We start from the raw sequence: 17,217 nt of genomic DNA on the forward strand, positions 1-17,217 counted from the left end.
TAAGTTATTCCGTGTTCTCGATAGCTGCCCATCTATTCAGGTCCGCTCCACACGAATGCCAGTATTTTGCAAAATTAGCTTTTTCTTGCCCACTTTTCACGACGCACAAGCCTGTCAATGTCTGTGTTTGTTAGTTAGTCTGTTTGTTTGCAAAATATCTCATACATCACAGGACAGATTTGAACAAAACTCTTGAATGTACATCTACAACTGATTAACCTCAGTCAACCCATATCAATATGACCATCACAGCTAATCACCCTTAACCAACACAAAATTGCCTAAAACTTAGTCAGATTTACACATATTGAGCTAAGTTTTGACGTAGTAGCAGCTGAGAGGCATCTTCAACACAAATTCTGAGCACTAACACATCCCGCAGCATCGTATGAGACCACACATGACAGCGTTTACAAGGTTTGACCAAAATGGCAACAACTCCATCCCCTATCATCATGAGATCATCTTAATGTAAATGTAGCAATGAAAGGCAGCGGGCGATGTGCTCTCATTTTTTTTCATATTTTGACCCACTCATAAATAATGTCAAAATACGCTAAAGAATGTAGCAAAACACAAACCAGTGTGACATTAGCCTAAAGCCAGTGATGTTTAGTCCTGACAGTTCTCATACCCCAGTAAACAATTTGTACAAAGAGAGCAGAAAGGCTTCAAGGGACATGTGAAAACTGCAGGCACGGTGAGGGAAAAAAAAGAAAAAAAAAAAAGATACGACCTGAGAGGAAACAGTCGAGGAAACATTAGAAACAAAAGACGGCATGCAAAGCAGAGAGGCGAGTCAATGCAGCGAGAGAAAAGAAGTCGGAAACTCCGCTGAAGTGTGTTAGCATCTCCCGAGAGGATCACAGATTTGAGAGACGAGTGACCTTGTGTTCGTCTGTCGGCCCCCTTTGACTCTGCTGGAGGCCGGATACTTCTCCAAAGCGAAGAGACACACACACACGCCTGAGCGCACAAACCATTGTACGAGTCCTCTGTGTGCTCCCACAGTTTCATTCGCACCTCCACACGTACACATGAAATAACTTGCAGCTCAACAAAAAAAAAAAAAAAAGGGGTTTTCATGCAAAGACGGCAGTCTTTTGTTTTTTTTCTTTTTAACTCAACAAATGTGATAGTCCCACAATATGCCATAAAGGCTTTAACTGTTTAGCCTTGCTGACATCCTTTTCTCCGAAGGCACTCTTTCTCTTTTCAACTAGACAAGCCTGCCTTTTTCCTTTCATATTTCATACCATATAATCAAAAGAAAATATCTTACTCTTTGCTGTAGATATTTCAAATTAAATACCAGGCAGAAGCAAATGACCCCTGGATACTTGATACGTTATAATATGTACAACCACATCTTTTGACCCTCACAAAATCGTCATCTATCTGGAATTTGTGAAGATTGCATTTTCTCAACCGTTATCACGGAAAGCGATAATGTATTTGACTGTGTCTGTGTGTGTTTGTAACTTCCTTCTCAGGATTTCACCAAAATGGCCGTAACTCCATAACTTCTCAACAAAAAAAAAAAAGAGACATTTTGGAAGATGTATTAACATAAATCTCCAAAACATTCAACGTCACATTTTAAAGAGATAAAAATAAGAATCCTTTTGTTGCTGTTAGGGTAGCCATCACCCCTGGGGTGGGCCCTGTTCCACAGAACCTGTCCTGCAGTGTGTGATACGGAGGCCCAGTATGGACAAATCACTTACCAAACACTGGAAACAACTAGTCCAATTAATTAAGACTCTAGCCCCAATGAACAAGCACAGGGGGAGAGAATTGATGTATTGACCAAAGCATGTACAACCCTGCTATAAAAGGTGGCAGTGTGCCTTGTTTGCACTTGTGTGTTTCGCCACAGATAAAGTAATAGTTCATTATCTGAGTGTGTTAGTCCCACTTGAGAAATCTATTTATTGCCTGTTGCCATGAAAGGCAGGCGTTAATGCAATTCCCTAAGTTTGTCAGTTAGCAAAATGCCTCCTGAACCAGTGGATGGATTTTAATGAAACTCTCAGAAAGTAATCATTGGACGTACATCTACAACTGATTAACTTTTGGAGTCAACACAATTTAAGGTGCCCACCACAACTAATTGGCCTTAAGAAAAAAAACAACAACTGGGATTGCAATAGCTGACAGTCACTCACAACATATGCTGTGTACACAATACTATTATCAAGATTTGACCAAAATGGCTACAACTCATTTCTCAGGACAAGATCATCTTAGTTAAAAATTTTGTCATGAAAGGCGTCAGAATTGTCTTTGAATTTGTCAATATTTGTGTCTCTGGTTGTAGTTAAAACCACCCAAAAGTGAAGCACGTTCTTCTGCCATGATTAGAAATGTTGCAGTCGAAAATAAGTCTGTGCTTCTTATGTAAAAATATTGGGACTGATTGCAACGCTGGGTCTTTATTTACACCTGCATGCAGCTGTTAGCGGGTTTAGAGCTCCATCATCTCCAATTACACGGTGACTGGCCTCCGCGGTGTTTTATTATTTGTTCTCTCTTCTGCAAAAAGTTATTTACAAGATGCTGCAAAAATCCTGTGAGTAAGATTTTCAAATTTTGATTCAATCAACATAATTCATTCAGAGTATGAACAAATAAACTTTAGATAACACCAGCAATAGACTGGTTCTGTATGTATGTATGTCTGAATAAATCATGAAGTCAGAAAAATAAAACTGTTATAACAGTGGAGTGCAGAGGATGGATTCAGTAGTCTAACAGCCGGAGGAAATAAGCTGCTCTGAAGTCTGCTGGTGCAGCAGCACATACTTCAGTATAGTTTGCCAGAGGGCAGCAGGGTGAACAGGCTGTGGCTGCTTTGTCCTCTGGTATCCTGTCGACTCTGTGCAGACGCCTCGCATCACTATTGTGGAGAGTGGTGTCCAATCCGACGCTGCACACATCCCACACGCCAGTTTATTATCTTTCCAGTTAGGATGCCGCGCAGCGGGCCCTGGGAGACAGTAAGATTAAGCTCCTGCCAGGAAAAATCTGAGACAAAAGATAACTTTAGCAAGTTAGTATGCAGCAGAAGAAAGTGTAAGGAAAGATGATAAATGGAAAAACAGGAAACATGCTGCACCACTCAAATGTACCCAAGTATAAACCACAATAAAACACCAATTCTTTTTAAAGGTACTTCATTTTTGCAACTGCTTCTTTTCTAAGAGGCATGTAATAAAGAGCAATAGTGCAAATGCCTCCTTGTTGTGCGAACCATAGAATAGAGCATGATGAATAAAAATCACACAAAAAGTAAACAAAATGGTAAAATGGTAAAAAACTGCATAAATGTTACAAATATGTAATGTGTGACAATTGCTACACAGATTATATTAAAAAACGATTTAAAGCAATAGTTTGAATGTTTAAAAGTTGGATTCTGCGGTAACAGAATATTGAATATTTAATATATTACCTGTTGTAGATATATCTTTGAATGACATCAGTTTGGAAAAACAGAGTTTAAGTCTCACAGGACTGATGCTCAAACGCCTAGTCTGAGCAAGGTCAGGACAAGAGGACTGCTGCAGTCCTAAAACACCACCATTCTTAAAAAAATCATAGTGGTTCATTGAAATTCTGTTTTATAAAGTCTCACATTACAGTTACTTATATCTATGCAAGTGCATATGGTGGCAGAAGCAGCTTCTATTAGCTCTTCTGGGAAGAATATAAAAAGTCTTAATGTCATAAAAAGTGTGTAATGTTAAACTGATGGTAAAATAACAAAAAGATGAATTTCTATGAAACTGCTTTTTAAACCTTTACATTACCATTATTTTGACTTCACACAGTTACTCATATGGAACTGTGTGGTGATTTGCAAGCACAAGCAACAGCAGCAGCCTTTAGCTGTAGCCATTGTGAAGCAGTCTGGGGCATAATTGTAGGAATAACGCAAAACTGAGGATGATGATGTGAATGTGTGTGTTCTTGAGCTTGCTCAGACTAACTGTTCATTCTTCAATCTGGGAGAAACTAAACCCTATATCTCCAAATTGAGATTACAACAGGTAAGATATTTACTGCTCATAACCTTTCCACAGAACTCCATCTCTAAAGATCTGAGCTATCCCTTTAATGTAGAATTGTTGACAGATACCATAACAGTTATCGAATATAATTTTTCTGTGCCTTTTGTTTTTGTGTCAACTGAACCCACCTGATACCAGGAAGCTGCTTTTCTTTCCAACATTTTGACTACTTCCTTGTGTTTCTACCCCCTTCCAGACCCTTCCACTCTGCTGTCTTAAGGGTGGATTTCCATTCCTTCCATCCTCCTCCCGTGCACACTGCAGCCAGCGTTTGCTTTGTCAGTTTCAATCCCTGAAACCCCATCTGCTGATGTGAGACGTGCTGTGGCTTCCTCTGTGTTTATTGGGGAGGCAGCTCAGTGAGACGTTTGGAGTCGCATGGTGTACACTGCGAAGCCGATGAAGGCAGTGGGAAAGACCAGAGGTGTCATCACCACGAGCCCCAGGGACCGCTTTCCAGCCCCGGACTCCAGCAGCACAGATGGCGTGTGATGGAAAAAGTCAAATGCCACTCATATCCGTTTCGATTAAACTAATGTTGACAAATGTTATGACGCTCAGAGAGGTAATTTTATGGCTTGGCTGCAGTGCGAGTGAAGTCTGCGCTTTGATGTTTCGTGCTGCTGGCTGCGGCTCATCTGCGGTCTCCGTGGTCCTCGAACTTAAAGGAGCTCGTATATTTGACTGCTTTTGTTTTGAAGACATTTGACACAGAAGCTCGGCCAATTAGCATGCTGGTTGCCAAAAGCTGAAACACCAGGGTCAGACTTATTCAAACGAGTTATGAAAAGGAGGCAAATTGTTGCTGAGTGCATGAGTCAGACTCTAAACTCAGCAGGACTGATTATATATCTACACTGAAGGAAAACAAATCAAAAGATCTTGTTTTTTTCATGTTTATGTCTCTGCATTTTAATCATTTATTTGGCCTAAAAGATATGGGTAGATCATCAAATTCAAAAAGGGAGATGTTATGTCTGGCATCTATCAGTCTACACTGGTTTACGTTCGGATTGTTTTGTAGTGCTGCTTAAACAACACAGGAAAGCCTAAACACGGAGAATGACCATTACAGCAGATCGAAAAAAGTGAACAATGAAGGATCTGCTTGTGAAAACTAGTGATTTTTGTGTGAAGCAATAATTGTCAGTGTTACATTTCCCGTTTCACAATTTGCGGCGGTAAATTCTAATTTTACTGTTTGGTGTGTGTTTTGCGTTTTAGCCCTTATTCTGACACTTCTGTGACTTTCTCACTAATCCAGATAAACACGCTAAAGCAGCGACTGTAGATCATGACAGAACACAATAGCTTTTTCTTTTTTTATTATGCTGAATGTTCATTTGTTTTAAAGGAACACATCTCCTTGGAAACAAACCCCAGGTCAATTGTTTTCCATTTGCCGCAGTGCTAATGTTAATGCTTCCACCTCTGCTTGCAGGTGTTGGTGTCAGGAACAGCTGTGAAACTACAGGTGAATTCAGTTTGTGCATTCACGAAGCGCCTTTAGCGGAAGAACAATTAGGCAAACATAACAACCCTTAAAGGAGTAGTTAAAACTTTTTAAGTGGTGTTGATCGGAAAAGGTTGGGAACAATTATTGTCTCGCTGGTTGTAGATAGCTTTTTGAACAGCTTCAGTTCGGAGAAAGAGATTAATTCTGACCAGACTGATGAGCTAACAAATAGTTTGAGTGGGGCCAAAAAGTGGATTCCTGCCATCCTAAAACAACTCCAGTCACTAAAATGTCATATCCTTTTTTTGCAATGCTATTTTATAAACCCTTACGCCACTGTCAGTTTCACTTTACATGGTAGGTCCGAAAGAAATATTGCAAAAGTTTTGCTAAGAGTGCAACAGGCTGTCTAAGGAGTGATAATTGTCAGAGCATACATTTTCTACTGCTGGAGACACCATCAGCCAGGAGCAGGCTTGTTTGTGTCCTGAGAAAGCAGACATGTTGATTTTTCTGAAGAAAAACTGCTAAGTGAAAAGGTCCTCAGTACGTAGCAGTGACACTAACTTGCCACTTGTTTGCCACTGTTCTTTTGTACTAACAGTTATTTGTTTATTTTTTATGTAAGAAAACTGCTCAGAATGGAAAAATACCAAAGTGAAAAAATAAAATTCAAGATTTGTACTGTAATGTGAAATGTAATTTTCTTCTTGTTAGAATTAATATAGAATAGGTATCGAAAAATGTATCGTTCAGGAACCGCTATCGAAGTGAAGGTATCTGTATTGGTACCGGTATAAAAAGATTTTGATTGATACCAGCCCTATCGCTGTTGCTCTTTTTGTGTTTGTAACCAGTAACATTTTTTGCAAATTAGTATGTAAAAGTAAATTAACAATGACGTACTTGGCAAAGCGTCTTTATTTTCAGTTTTTAATTCTTTTCCTCCATAAATTATTTTAACACTTGAATCTGTAAAAATTCAATCTGAATCACAGTTCAAAGCACCTCCTAATGAGGTTTTGATCAGATTAAATTTACTTTCTTTTAAAATTTTTGGGATTTCAGCCTGCAGCCTTTCAAGTCTGACGTATAAATTTTACAGCAATATTGTCATGAATGTTGGTGTTGTTGGGGTTTTGTTCTTTGTTTGGAATATGGAACAAGTGACAAGTGTGTATAAACAAAAGCATTAAAGTTTAGGATTAAAATGACTTTTGGATGTGTATCACTTATAATTTTTTAATGACATAAAAAGGAATATATCGACTGATGCTACAGTAATCTCTGTCAACCATGTCTTAAGACTAAGTAAAATTGTGTGTCAGTTTTTCATGAAAAGATTTATTTTTCATTTATAAATAATTAAAAGAAAAACATTTCCATATATGTGGTGCTAATGGGAAAGTTTCAATTAGATGTGTTTAATTAAAAGCTATTTAGAGAATAAAAAATTACAGGAAAAAAAAATGTTCATACTTAAATAGTTAAAAAAAAAAAAAGTTTCTGATTCATTCTGAATAATCTTTACATTCTTACATTACAGCATCCCTCCATCCTTCCTTTTCTCTGTAAATCACTCTCTACTTGTCCTAACCCTCATTCGCTCATCTTTACCTTTAACCTCTGTTATCCTCCCAAATTCTGTCAACTGGGCCGCCCTTATTTTTTTTTTTATTTCCCTACAGTTTTTTTTCACTTAGTCTTTATGGTCTTTTATCACTTTTTTCCTGTTTCCCACATCATCCATTTCTTTCTTTCTGCCTCCATCCTTGGTTTTTTTTTTTTTTTCCCCCGTCTGACCCGGAGGGCCCCGTTTCACAGAAATCCAATCCTCTCACTTTTTTAAACCTGCTGTTCCATTCCGCTCCCATTTTGTCACACTGCAGTGCGCACACAATACCCGCTCCTCCCTCATTTCACCTCTTTTCTCTGTCTCCACAGTCAAACACACACACACACACACACACATCCATAAACTCACACATGCCGGCACATTTACAAACATTTGCATGACTACATTAATGCAGACGAAGCGGTGACTGGTAGGGAAGGAAGACGACTTAATTAATTCATCAATCAAATTGGAAGCTGTTGGTAGGATGTGAACACAAACACACACACACCTCTCCCATGTTGCTCTGTGGCCATCCATCACAGCTTCACTGACTCCATTCAACCTCGACTCGAACCAATCACACAGAGGTTAGGGACCGACTTGTGCATGTGTGTGTTTGAGGGAGGATCCCCATCTGCTTGCTTTTCAGACCCATCAGCATTGTTTACTGTAGAAAAATTCTGACCACTGATAGTAACGCATGGAGGATCACACCAACTCTGACACACACGCACGCACGCACACACACACACATCCAAGCACTGGAGCTTTCATAATTCTCATCTCAAACACATAGAGGACAAACTGAATCTAAATTAAATAGAAAAGTTCAGGGGGTCTTACTTAGCCAGCGTATTGGCAGAATACAAGTTAATAACTGTTACTACTAACAATACAGCAAAAGTGACATTTATTTAATGTTTCTTTTGAATAAATAAAGTCAATAAAGTCACAAGCGAAGCAGAAAAACTGTACAGCGAACATTCAGGCTGAAAGCACGACATCTATAAATAAGAAGTTGTACACTATTTTATCAAATATATAATATATTTAAAGTGTTAGAGTTTCATGGGACTAACAGAATGTGAGTTAAAATGTATCAAGATTTTATGCAGCCCGGAAACAGAATAATATTATGATTATGATTTATTAAAGACGCTGTTCCAGTTTGCCGTCCGATTTATCTAACAAAAAAAGGACTTACTTTTTAGTCAAGTATTAATTCAAAGTCCCTTTTCTTCTTTTCTCACACTTTGGTACTTCCTCTTGAACCATATTATGCAAATTACATTGATATGTAGATCACTGCATCTGAAATCTTTTGGTCTCAAAGTTTAAAAAAAAAACAAACAGACAGCATGAGCAAAGTTCAGCTGTAAAGTCAATCTGTCCTGTTTACTCGGTGATCTACTAAAGTCGGCCCTAACTAATATTTACTGTGCTGACAGCAGTCCTCGTGGTTGAAGTCTCCATGAGCCCGGCGTCACCGAGGCGACGTCCTTTCACTGCTGCTTGAGGAAGAGAGCAGCTCCGGCCTGAATCCACTGGTTGGGGTTTGCTCTGCAGGGCAGGGAGATGTGTGTGACCACCTTCACCCTCTCTGAGCTAGTGTACAGCGGCAGCCAGATGCTCTCCTCCGATGCAGCGAGATTAGCAGCAGAGGTCTGGAACAACACACGAATGGATCATACTGTATGTGTTTACGCAAACACAACCGCCATACGTACGTTACTGTAAGCATAATATGGTTTTGGACAAGATAAGATAAATGAAACCCACTGATTTATGTCAGTGAGATTTTGGCTCGTTTGCGTCAGAAAGCGACGGAGCTTTAAAGGTTTGCAAAGCTATCAGAGAACTTGGATTACAGTATGCTGTTACACAACAGTATGCAGCTTTGCGGTGTGATTGAAGTTCTGGGGAACAGAGAGAGTCTTACCTTCTTCTAGCAAAGGTGACATCATCATCATCATCAAACAGCTACATGAAGCAGCGTTATGGATTCAAACTCTGACCATGATGGAAACCCAGTTTTACGTTTGCAAGATATTTATTACTTGCGCATTAGTCCAAAAAATTTGACAAAAACTGCGGTAATTTGTTTTGATGCTGGTTCTTCGACATAAAAGACTGACAGAATTTGTCAAGTCTTAACAGCCATTTGTGTGTCTTCGCAGCATCCGTGTTCCTTTGTGTTTAACAGCACTGACAGTGTGACGCTTACTTTTCTTCTGAGTGCACGACAGCTAACTAGATGCTCAAATGGAAAAAGGAGATAACTCAAAACATGCCAAGCCACAAGCCAAGTGCGAACAATGGCACACGCAACAAAAATCATACCAGCAGGTTGAGGCAAAGCAAGTGATGAACTGAGCAGTTTTTGTGTTTAAAACACAAAAAACAAAATCAAATTTAATTTATATTGTAATATAATTTAATTTAACAATAATTTATATTGTACAAATCTCTTTAATTCTTAACAAGTTTGCTGTAAACTGTTTACAGGTGGTTGAAGGGCTATGATTTTTTTTAAGGAAACGTGTTCCTCAATTAATGCTTAATTAATTACCCAAATGGCTCTTGAGCTTTTGCTAGTCAACTCAGTTTTAATCATAAAATCTGTTAACAGAAAAAAAAAAGGTTTCCAAAACTTATCTTGTTTGGGCAATTTTCACACAAATTGTAACGTCAAACAAAGGGGAAAAAAATATGAAGGTCAGTTATATGATTGAAGTGGGAATTTCTATATTTACTCCGATGTGTTAATTTATTCTAAACACTTTTAGATTTTTGAACAAAAACAGCTAAATTTGATTTCCACTTACAATACAAAACATGCAGTATTTAAGAGTACCTGTGGCACCCAGGCCATGTAGCACGGTGGTACAGCGGACACGCTGGGAGAATTGTGCTGGTTCTCACTAAGATGGGTGCCGTCAAACCAACAACCCTCCAACTGAAGACCTCCAACCTACAAATTTAGTGTAAAACATAGTGAGAGGAGAGAAAGAACTGATTTAAAAAAAAGTTAATCAAGAGGAGAGACGAAGAGAATTAGAAAGAGTTTATTAAAGGCAGTGGACTGAAGATCAAGATGAGACAAATATCTTGTTAATAATGTTAAATTAAAAGCAGGGAGAAAGAGGAGAGGAGAGTTTTTATGGGACTAATATTAAGCAGCTGATTCACTTAATTAAGGTGACTTCAGGGCTCTAAAAGTTAAAGAGATAGTGTTTATGTGACTGATTTAGGGATTTTCCATAGCAGGTCAGACAATAAAAGAAACTCTAGCACCAAGTCAGAAACAACAATCAATATGATCTTGGTAAGAAAAAACAAAAAAAAAACAAAGAATAAGTAAGAGTTAAATCTAAAAAAGGGCCTCATTGTGTGTGTGTGTGTATGTAAGACAGCTCATCGCTTCACAGCAATTATCCTTTCTTTCTCTGTCTGATGTCTGAGCGTTTCCTTTCCCTCCCTGCAGCTGCAGCCTCATTTTCAGCACCCACACCCTTCCTTTCTCTTTGTACTTTATAACTAAGTGCATGCAAAGTCGTGCCAAGTTTTATTGGCATTACTAGAAATAAAGCTGTTGCCTTAAAGTAATAAACTACAGACGATACAATTATACCACCCATAGGTCAGAGCATGAAGGAGGGAAATGACGGCAGGGCTGTCCTGTTTGAATGATTCCAGCCCTTTATTCCTAAATGGTCCTGTCTGTCAAATGCATCAAAAAATCCTGTCTGACCTAAGAGGACGGCTGTGAAAAATATGACTCTAATCAATATGCGAGAACACTTTGCTTTCTGTTTAATGCTGTTTTCCTCTCTCTTTTGGCTCCCGCCTTCTTATCTCCATCTGTAATCTACCCTTGTTGTCTTTCAGTCAATTATTTTCCAATCATCACTCAGCTATTGTCTGGTTTGTTTACAGCACCAGAGTTCTGCAGCTGGATGGGAGTGTTTGCTGTTTGCATGCATGATCTGCAGCTTAATGTCCATCTGGCGTAATTCTACCTTGACTTGGAGCTTGGCCTGAGCAATTGGACTCTTCCATGATGAGACAAACGCTAGGCTATCCATCGAACAGCCCATAGACCTAGGACAAAGAAGAAGAAAAAAGATCTTATTACCTTTAGCGCCCCTGCTCTGTTTGGCTCACATAAACTCACAAGCTTTCTTTGTTACCTGGCAGTTTCCTGTCTCAGGGCATTAAGGAAGGTATCCGGGTGGAAGAGCTCTGATAAATCAAGGATGTCGGAAAGAAGAGCTTGCCTTCCTGCACGCTCCACCCAACTCTGTGTACATAAACATATCAAAACGCGCACAAACAAAGACGCAGAGATTAATAAACTACTAGATAACACATCATGCAATTGATTTACAGCTGCCAGAAAAGAAAAAAAAAAGACTGACTTAAAGATAACAATTACATACAATAAAAATTTGATCTAAAAACATCTCTTCTCACTAAATAGCAAAAAATACAGTTTTTTTAGTGTTGTATTCCACCTAGCTATCCACTTTTCTAAACTGAACATAATAGTTGTGACTTGAACGATACTTTCTGTTTGAATAACATTTCATGTCCATTTGATAAAAATGTTGGGTTAAAAAGCTATATGACATCTTCTAGGCTTTATATCAACACATCAACAAGCTAATGACATTACAACTCTAATTGCCTGGTAATAACAACACAATACAAACAGATCTATAGTCATACAGAGTCCTGATAAAGCATGTTTGTGCACATACGTGCATAAATTCAAAGGAAGAGATTTGATCAAAATCATAAAAAGATGATAAAGAGTGGATAAATGTACTAAGTTGTGCTAGTGTGTGTGTGTGGGTGTGTTTGTGTGCATCTGTTTGGCTGGAGATAGACCCCTGTGAGCCTTCTGCATTATGATGAACTGGGTCATCAGATTTGACATCTGCTTTGATTAGATAAGCAGCTTCCTTCTGTGTCACTGCAGAAACCGTGTATTTCTGTTAACAGCATGCGTATCCCACAATACACCTTGGTCTGTGTGCCCCCCTATGTTGTCGTGCAATGCCGCAGAACTGCAGAAATCATTTTCACTAAACGCTTTTTTTTTTTTTTAAACCTAAGCATCTTTCGATTTAGGCCTGGATGGCAGCGGTGGAAAGATTTAAGCCGTGATAGTCAGCGTAGGATTGAGGTCCCAGTCTATTCTGGGCCCTGTTTTGCATCTCTATCTTTCACTCTATTTTTTTTTTTTTTTTAAACAGTTAATCAGCTCTCTAAATCGACACTGAATTTATTTGACTTGAGGCTCCACTGAAGGAAAATGCTGACAAAGGCAGAGCAAGCAAACATCAGATCCAATCTTTATTATAAATGGAGTCTTTTTTTTTTTCCTTTTTTTTTTAGAACAACATTGACTTTAGTGATAACTTAAGGATGAGCAATATATAAATTTAAGCCCACTTTCAGATTCACAGAAGATTTCTGGGCCTCTGTAGCAGAGCAAGTAACTGTGTGCAAACAATGGGAATATTATTTAAGTATTGTGGAAATATGAGATTTAAATCACGGTCAAGGTTGCCCTATGCATTTGGGTTCAGTCTTGTGCGGCTGGCTCCACATTCTTCAGCAGCAGCTCTGGGTGACTCCACCTTCATTAGAATGATTAGCTAACAGAATCCAGACAGGCTGCTAACACAGTTATCACTCAGCACTGATGAGCATGAAGAGACAGTGAAGGACACAGCAGCCTCTAGACACACATACATGAAGATAGATGGAGCACAGGTAGACAGGGAGACTGGAAGAAAAGGGGGCAAAAAAGAGGAGAGACGTGTCAGGCCGGCACATGCAAACAGATGGGCAGACAGGACAGCTGACAGAACGACCGAGGCACTACGGTTTGCACTCGCACTTCCACTCGAATAATGGAAATGCATCCACACAGAAATGAATTATTTCTGAAAGTCTGAGTGTGTGTGTGTGAGTTCTAGTCTGCCAGAACATATTGAGGTAGGCGTGCAGTCAGACACAGTCGAGAGGAGATGGAGGAGAGGAGTTTCCGCCAAAACTCCTGTTTTCTGGCACCAACCTAGGAATCGTACTTCCACAAAGCTTCTGTTATCATTTCATGTAGAAAACAATGATGGATTTGTTCCACCGTTGTTGTAATGACAGCATTATCTGATCTGTTCACAAGTTAGAATTTTGGTCAGATGAAGAATTCTTGTAATCACATGTGATGTTCATGTGGTTTTTCCTATATGATACTAATGTGATTTTCATTACGTGTGCACTCTTCAGTAATATTTTCATGTGTGTAGAACTGTGGATGGTTCCCAGGATCACAAGGGTTTTATAATAACAAGTGAGGTCATGAATAAATGTATCATATATCTTCAATGACAAAGCTGCACTTGTATCACATCTCAGTCCCTGGGGAATAAATTAAATGGTTACATCTGATGCAAGTTATATTCAAAGCTGTCTCTAAAATTAAAAATAAATAAATAAACTGTTTTTGTTTTATTTCTGCCTCATAATTGAATGGTTTCAACAATCAGGAAATCAAACACCTTAAACTTCATTGGTAAAAAAAATATATCTAGCACATCTACCGTTTGTGAATAAGTTTTGACTTAAAAGAATCAATGTTCGCATTATTCAATGCTGAGAAGTTTTCATTGTTCTTGAAATAATGACCAATCTGACACATGTAATCGCATTCAGTCATATTTTTTTGCCAGAATTATTCTTTACTAAAAATATTTGTCAATATATTAAACTATGGTAAAAAACAAATAATTTCACGATCAATGCCAGGTAGGAACTTGAATGACTACTTCAAAGACTTTTTCCTACTGGATGAAGTTTGGAAAAAGATCTCTTCCCAAATTCTTTAAACTCAAAATGTCCTTTCACAGCTGAACATGGTTATGCTCATGACAAGTTTGTAATTGTTACATGTATTTTGTGTTTGGCTGTGAATAAAGTGAGGTGAAGTGAAGTGAAATTTATTTATATAGTAATTTTCAGCAGCAAGGCAACCCTAAGTGCTTTACAACACAGAAACAAAAACAGAATCAAATACAGAAATAAAAACATCAATCAGGTAATTTTAGCTAATAGTAAGTTTGGTATAACTATAACAAGTAATTTGAGTAAACTAACAAACATGAATAAACTTTCCTCTAAGAGGAACCATTTAAAGACCAATAAACAAGGAGAGGCAGGCTTAAAATAAAAAGAGCAGAGTGTGTATTTGGATATGCAGAATTATCAGTTACCTGTATGGCGAGAGTCCGTGTAACTATGGCTCTGAGGTACTGCATTGGTTCCTCAGGGCCTTCCCATTTGTTCTGCCATGTTAATGAACACTGAAGAAGGGGCAAGCACAGAGAGAAAGACACACAAACAAAATTAAGAAGTCAAATTGATGAGAGTATAAGCTATGAAACAACTATGCAGATCCCCGGATATTTTGCAGTTGTATCACATTAGTGTTGATTTGCCACTTAAAAGTTGCCTAAAACATCTATAGGGTTGTCCACATACTTTAACCTAAAGTTGCTACAGAGGTCATTAAATTGTGGTGAATCAAAATTTCAGTTATTAAAACTTAAGACTGATCATCTCAGAACACGGTATGAAGTCTGTTGAAACACCTTCTGTGTAAAAAAAGGAAAAGTTTCAAAGACTGAGGCAGAAATTTGCTTTTAGGCCCTCTTCAAAGTGGATGACAATCTCACTACAAAAATCTCCACGACCTACACAATCTAATAAAATGTGGATGGATCATGACACTTCCCTCAGTGTAAACACAGTCATGTTGCTGCTACGCTCTTAGTACTTGCCAAATAGGTTTCTCCCTGCCATTTTCTACATCTCCGAGATGCCCTCTTGTACCTTCACCATGCTCCGTATGCCTGCCCTGGCAAGACTTTCAAACTGTGTCAGGATGCAGCTATGTGGTAGAAGATCATGCCACCCTAGCACGATGCAACCCCCATGGGTATCATGTTGGCATTAGCTTGTTTTCATGACCTTGTCATGATCACTGTTGTAGCTTACGCATGAGGCCAGTGTGACAAGTCCTACTTCAAATTCTCATCAACCAAGCCACACTAGCGAAGGGGTACAAATCCTGGTCCTGGAGGGCCACCATCCTGCATGTTTTCCTTGTTTCCTGTTCCAACACACCTCATTCAGAGGTTAAATTACCTATTCATGTTCTGCAGAAGTCTGTTAATCACCCACCGATCCAAATCAGGTGTGTTGGAGCAGAAAAACAAGTAAAACATGCAGGATGGTGGCCCTCCAGGACCAGGGTTGGCTACCCCTGCACTCGCGTAAGCAAGCCTCACCTCATAGGTATACTGCCGTCACTGCGACCATGCTCTACCTAGGACCCTGACACACTGCTACCATGATGATAAAACCCTCATGGACCAATCACACATAATGGGGACATCACTACGCTCTTAAAATGAACCCAAAGGGAATGCCAAGACCCTGCAAAAACTAGCCACATTTTGGGCTATTTTTTATGTTAGTGAGGTCGTTTATCCAGTGTGAAGGGGGCTTTAGGTAGTCCGTTTGCTGAGTTTTCATGACTGTGACTCACCACTGAGAATTGCTCCTTTATAAACTTGAGATTAAGCCAACTACTAATTACTGCAGGTAGGACAGTAACACTGAAAATAACTGCCAAAGAACCCCACTTCAAAAAAATCTCAGCAATCGGTTATCTGGTTTTTAAAATTAGGTAAATACAACCTCAAATAAACTGTCATTATTTACCAAAAAAAGCCAAAATTCAGAAGAGCCTTGTGAAAACTAAGCACACTTAAACAAAAAGAGGATAAGTAGCAGACAAGTGCTGCTAATCAAATGCAGTTAAATAAATGATCATCAGCAGATGTTACCAGCTCTGTACAAATAAACAGGCTTGTCAGGTTGCTTGGTTAATTGGTATGCAGTTTGCTTGTCTCAAGGTTGTGATGGTTTCGGCTGCAACATTTTTTGAAATCACAGAACTTGGTATATATCTGTATATAAAGCATTCTAAAGTCAAATGTGAGGCCATCTGTTTGACAGCTGAAGCTTGGCCCAATGTAGGTCATGTACCAGGACAGTGATCCCATACATAGCAGGAAATCTACAATATGAATAAAAATGAAAAGACTAAAAGCACTGCAGTGGTCCCAAAATCAGACCTCACACTATGAGAGAACTGCACACAACCTGATGTACACAAAACTCAATGAACTACAATTTAAACTTCGAACAATGAGTAAATCTACCACATGTCTCCATTGTCAGATATATCAAAAACTGAATATACTGTAGTAAAAATGTATATTACACCAAACTAAAAGATGTCAATCTTAGTGCTGAAAGGACTTGAGCACACAAATATGTTTGTCTTGCTCATCATGTTAGAGGATGATACATATCCTCAAGTGAGTTGTTTTTTTATCATTAGCCATCTGCATCACATTTTACAGTGAAATTTCATTAAAAAAACAATTTAAATGGTATGTTAATGTAGCAAAAACGAACAATGTCAGTGATTTATTTTGTGGACATCAAGTAAAAAATAAATACTTTTAAAGTTAGGAAAAATGCGAAGAGGGAGAACAAGTGAATAAATTAAACGGCTTACCTCTTCAATCAAAGTTTATTTTAACAATGCTAACCATTATTTCATAGTCTAAATAGCTGCCAATTGTACCACTTTGGAAAATGTGTATTCTGAAAGGTACAGACAAGTGCAGAATGTTCATGTGTAAAATGAAATAATGCTTCCCAAAGAGAAGACGGTAAAATCTGGAACAGGTTAAGAAGTGTCCTTTACCTAAAAGACCTTAAACAAATACAGTCTTGCCAAACACACACACACACTCACAAATCTTCACAGTAGGATGCTGCGGACTGTGAATTTGGTGCAATTCAAAGACGGAAGTCATAACAGAATTAAAAAGGCACTTTGTGAGTCTCTCAGCGGCACATCAATCATTCAGTCACTGTCCTGCTGTGTGCTTGTCTGTTGTCACACTGAACACGCAGTGTCGAAT

The 17,217-nt window shown here is 38.6% G+C and overlaps 1 protein-coding gene across 4 annotated transcripts in view; it reads right to left on the minus strand.

Annotated features, from left to right (window-relative positions):
• Positions 1-8,040: 8,040 nt before the first annotated feature.
• The window catches only part of LOC108244649 (cytoplasmic dynein 2 heavy chain 1), a 102,151-nt gene continuing 92,974 nt past the window's right edge, over positions 8,041-17,217 (minus strand). For all 4 annotated transcript variants that reach the window (XM_017431036.3, XM_017431032.3, XM_017431034.3 and 1 more), the window contains 5 exons: positions 14,428-14,517; positions 11,338-11,447; positions 11,167-11,248; positions 10,002-10,118; positions 8,041-8,811 (listed from right to left, as the gene is read on the minus strand). In XM_017431036.3, the coding sequence (XP_017286525.1) occupies positions 8,650-8,811; positions 10,002-10,118; positions 11,167-11,248; positions 11,338-11,447; positions 14,428-14,517 (561 nt within the window). In that variant the 3' untranslated portion in view covers positions 8,041-8,649. The remainder of the gene's footprint in view (positions 8,812-10,001; positions 10,119-11,166; positions 11,249-11,337; positions 11,448-14,427; positions 14,518-17,217) is intronic.

The sequence above is a fragment of the Kryptolebias marmoratus genome, linkage group LG2, assembly GCF_001649575.2.
Source record: "Kryptolebias marmoratus isolate JLee-2015 linkage group LG2, ASM164957v2, whole genome shotgun sequence".
Taxonomy (NCBI): domain Eukaryota; kingdom Metazoa; phylum Chordata; class Actinopteri; order Cyprinodontiformes; family Rivulidae; genus Kryptolebias; species Kryptolebias marmoratus.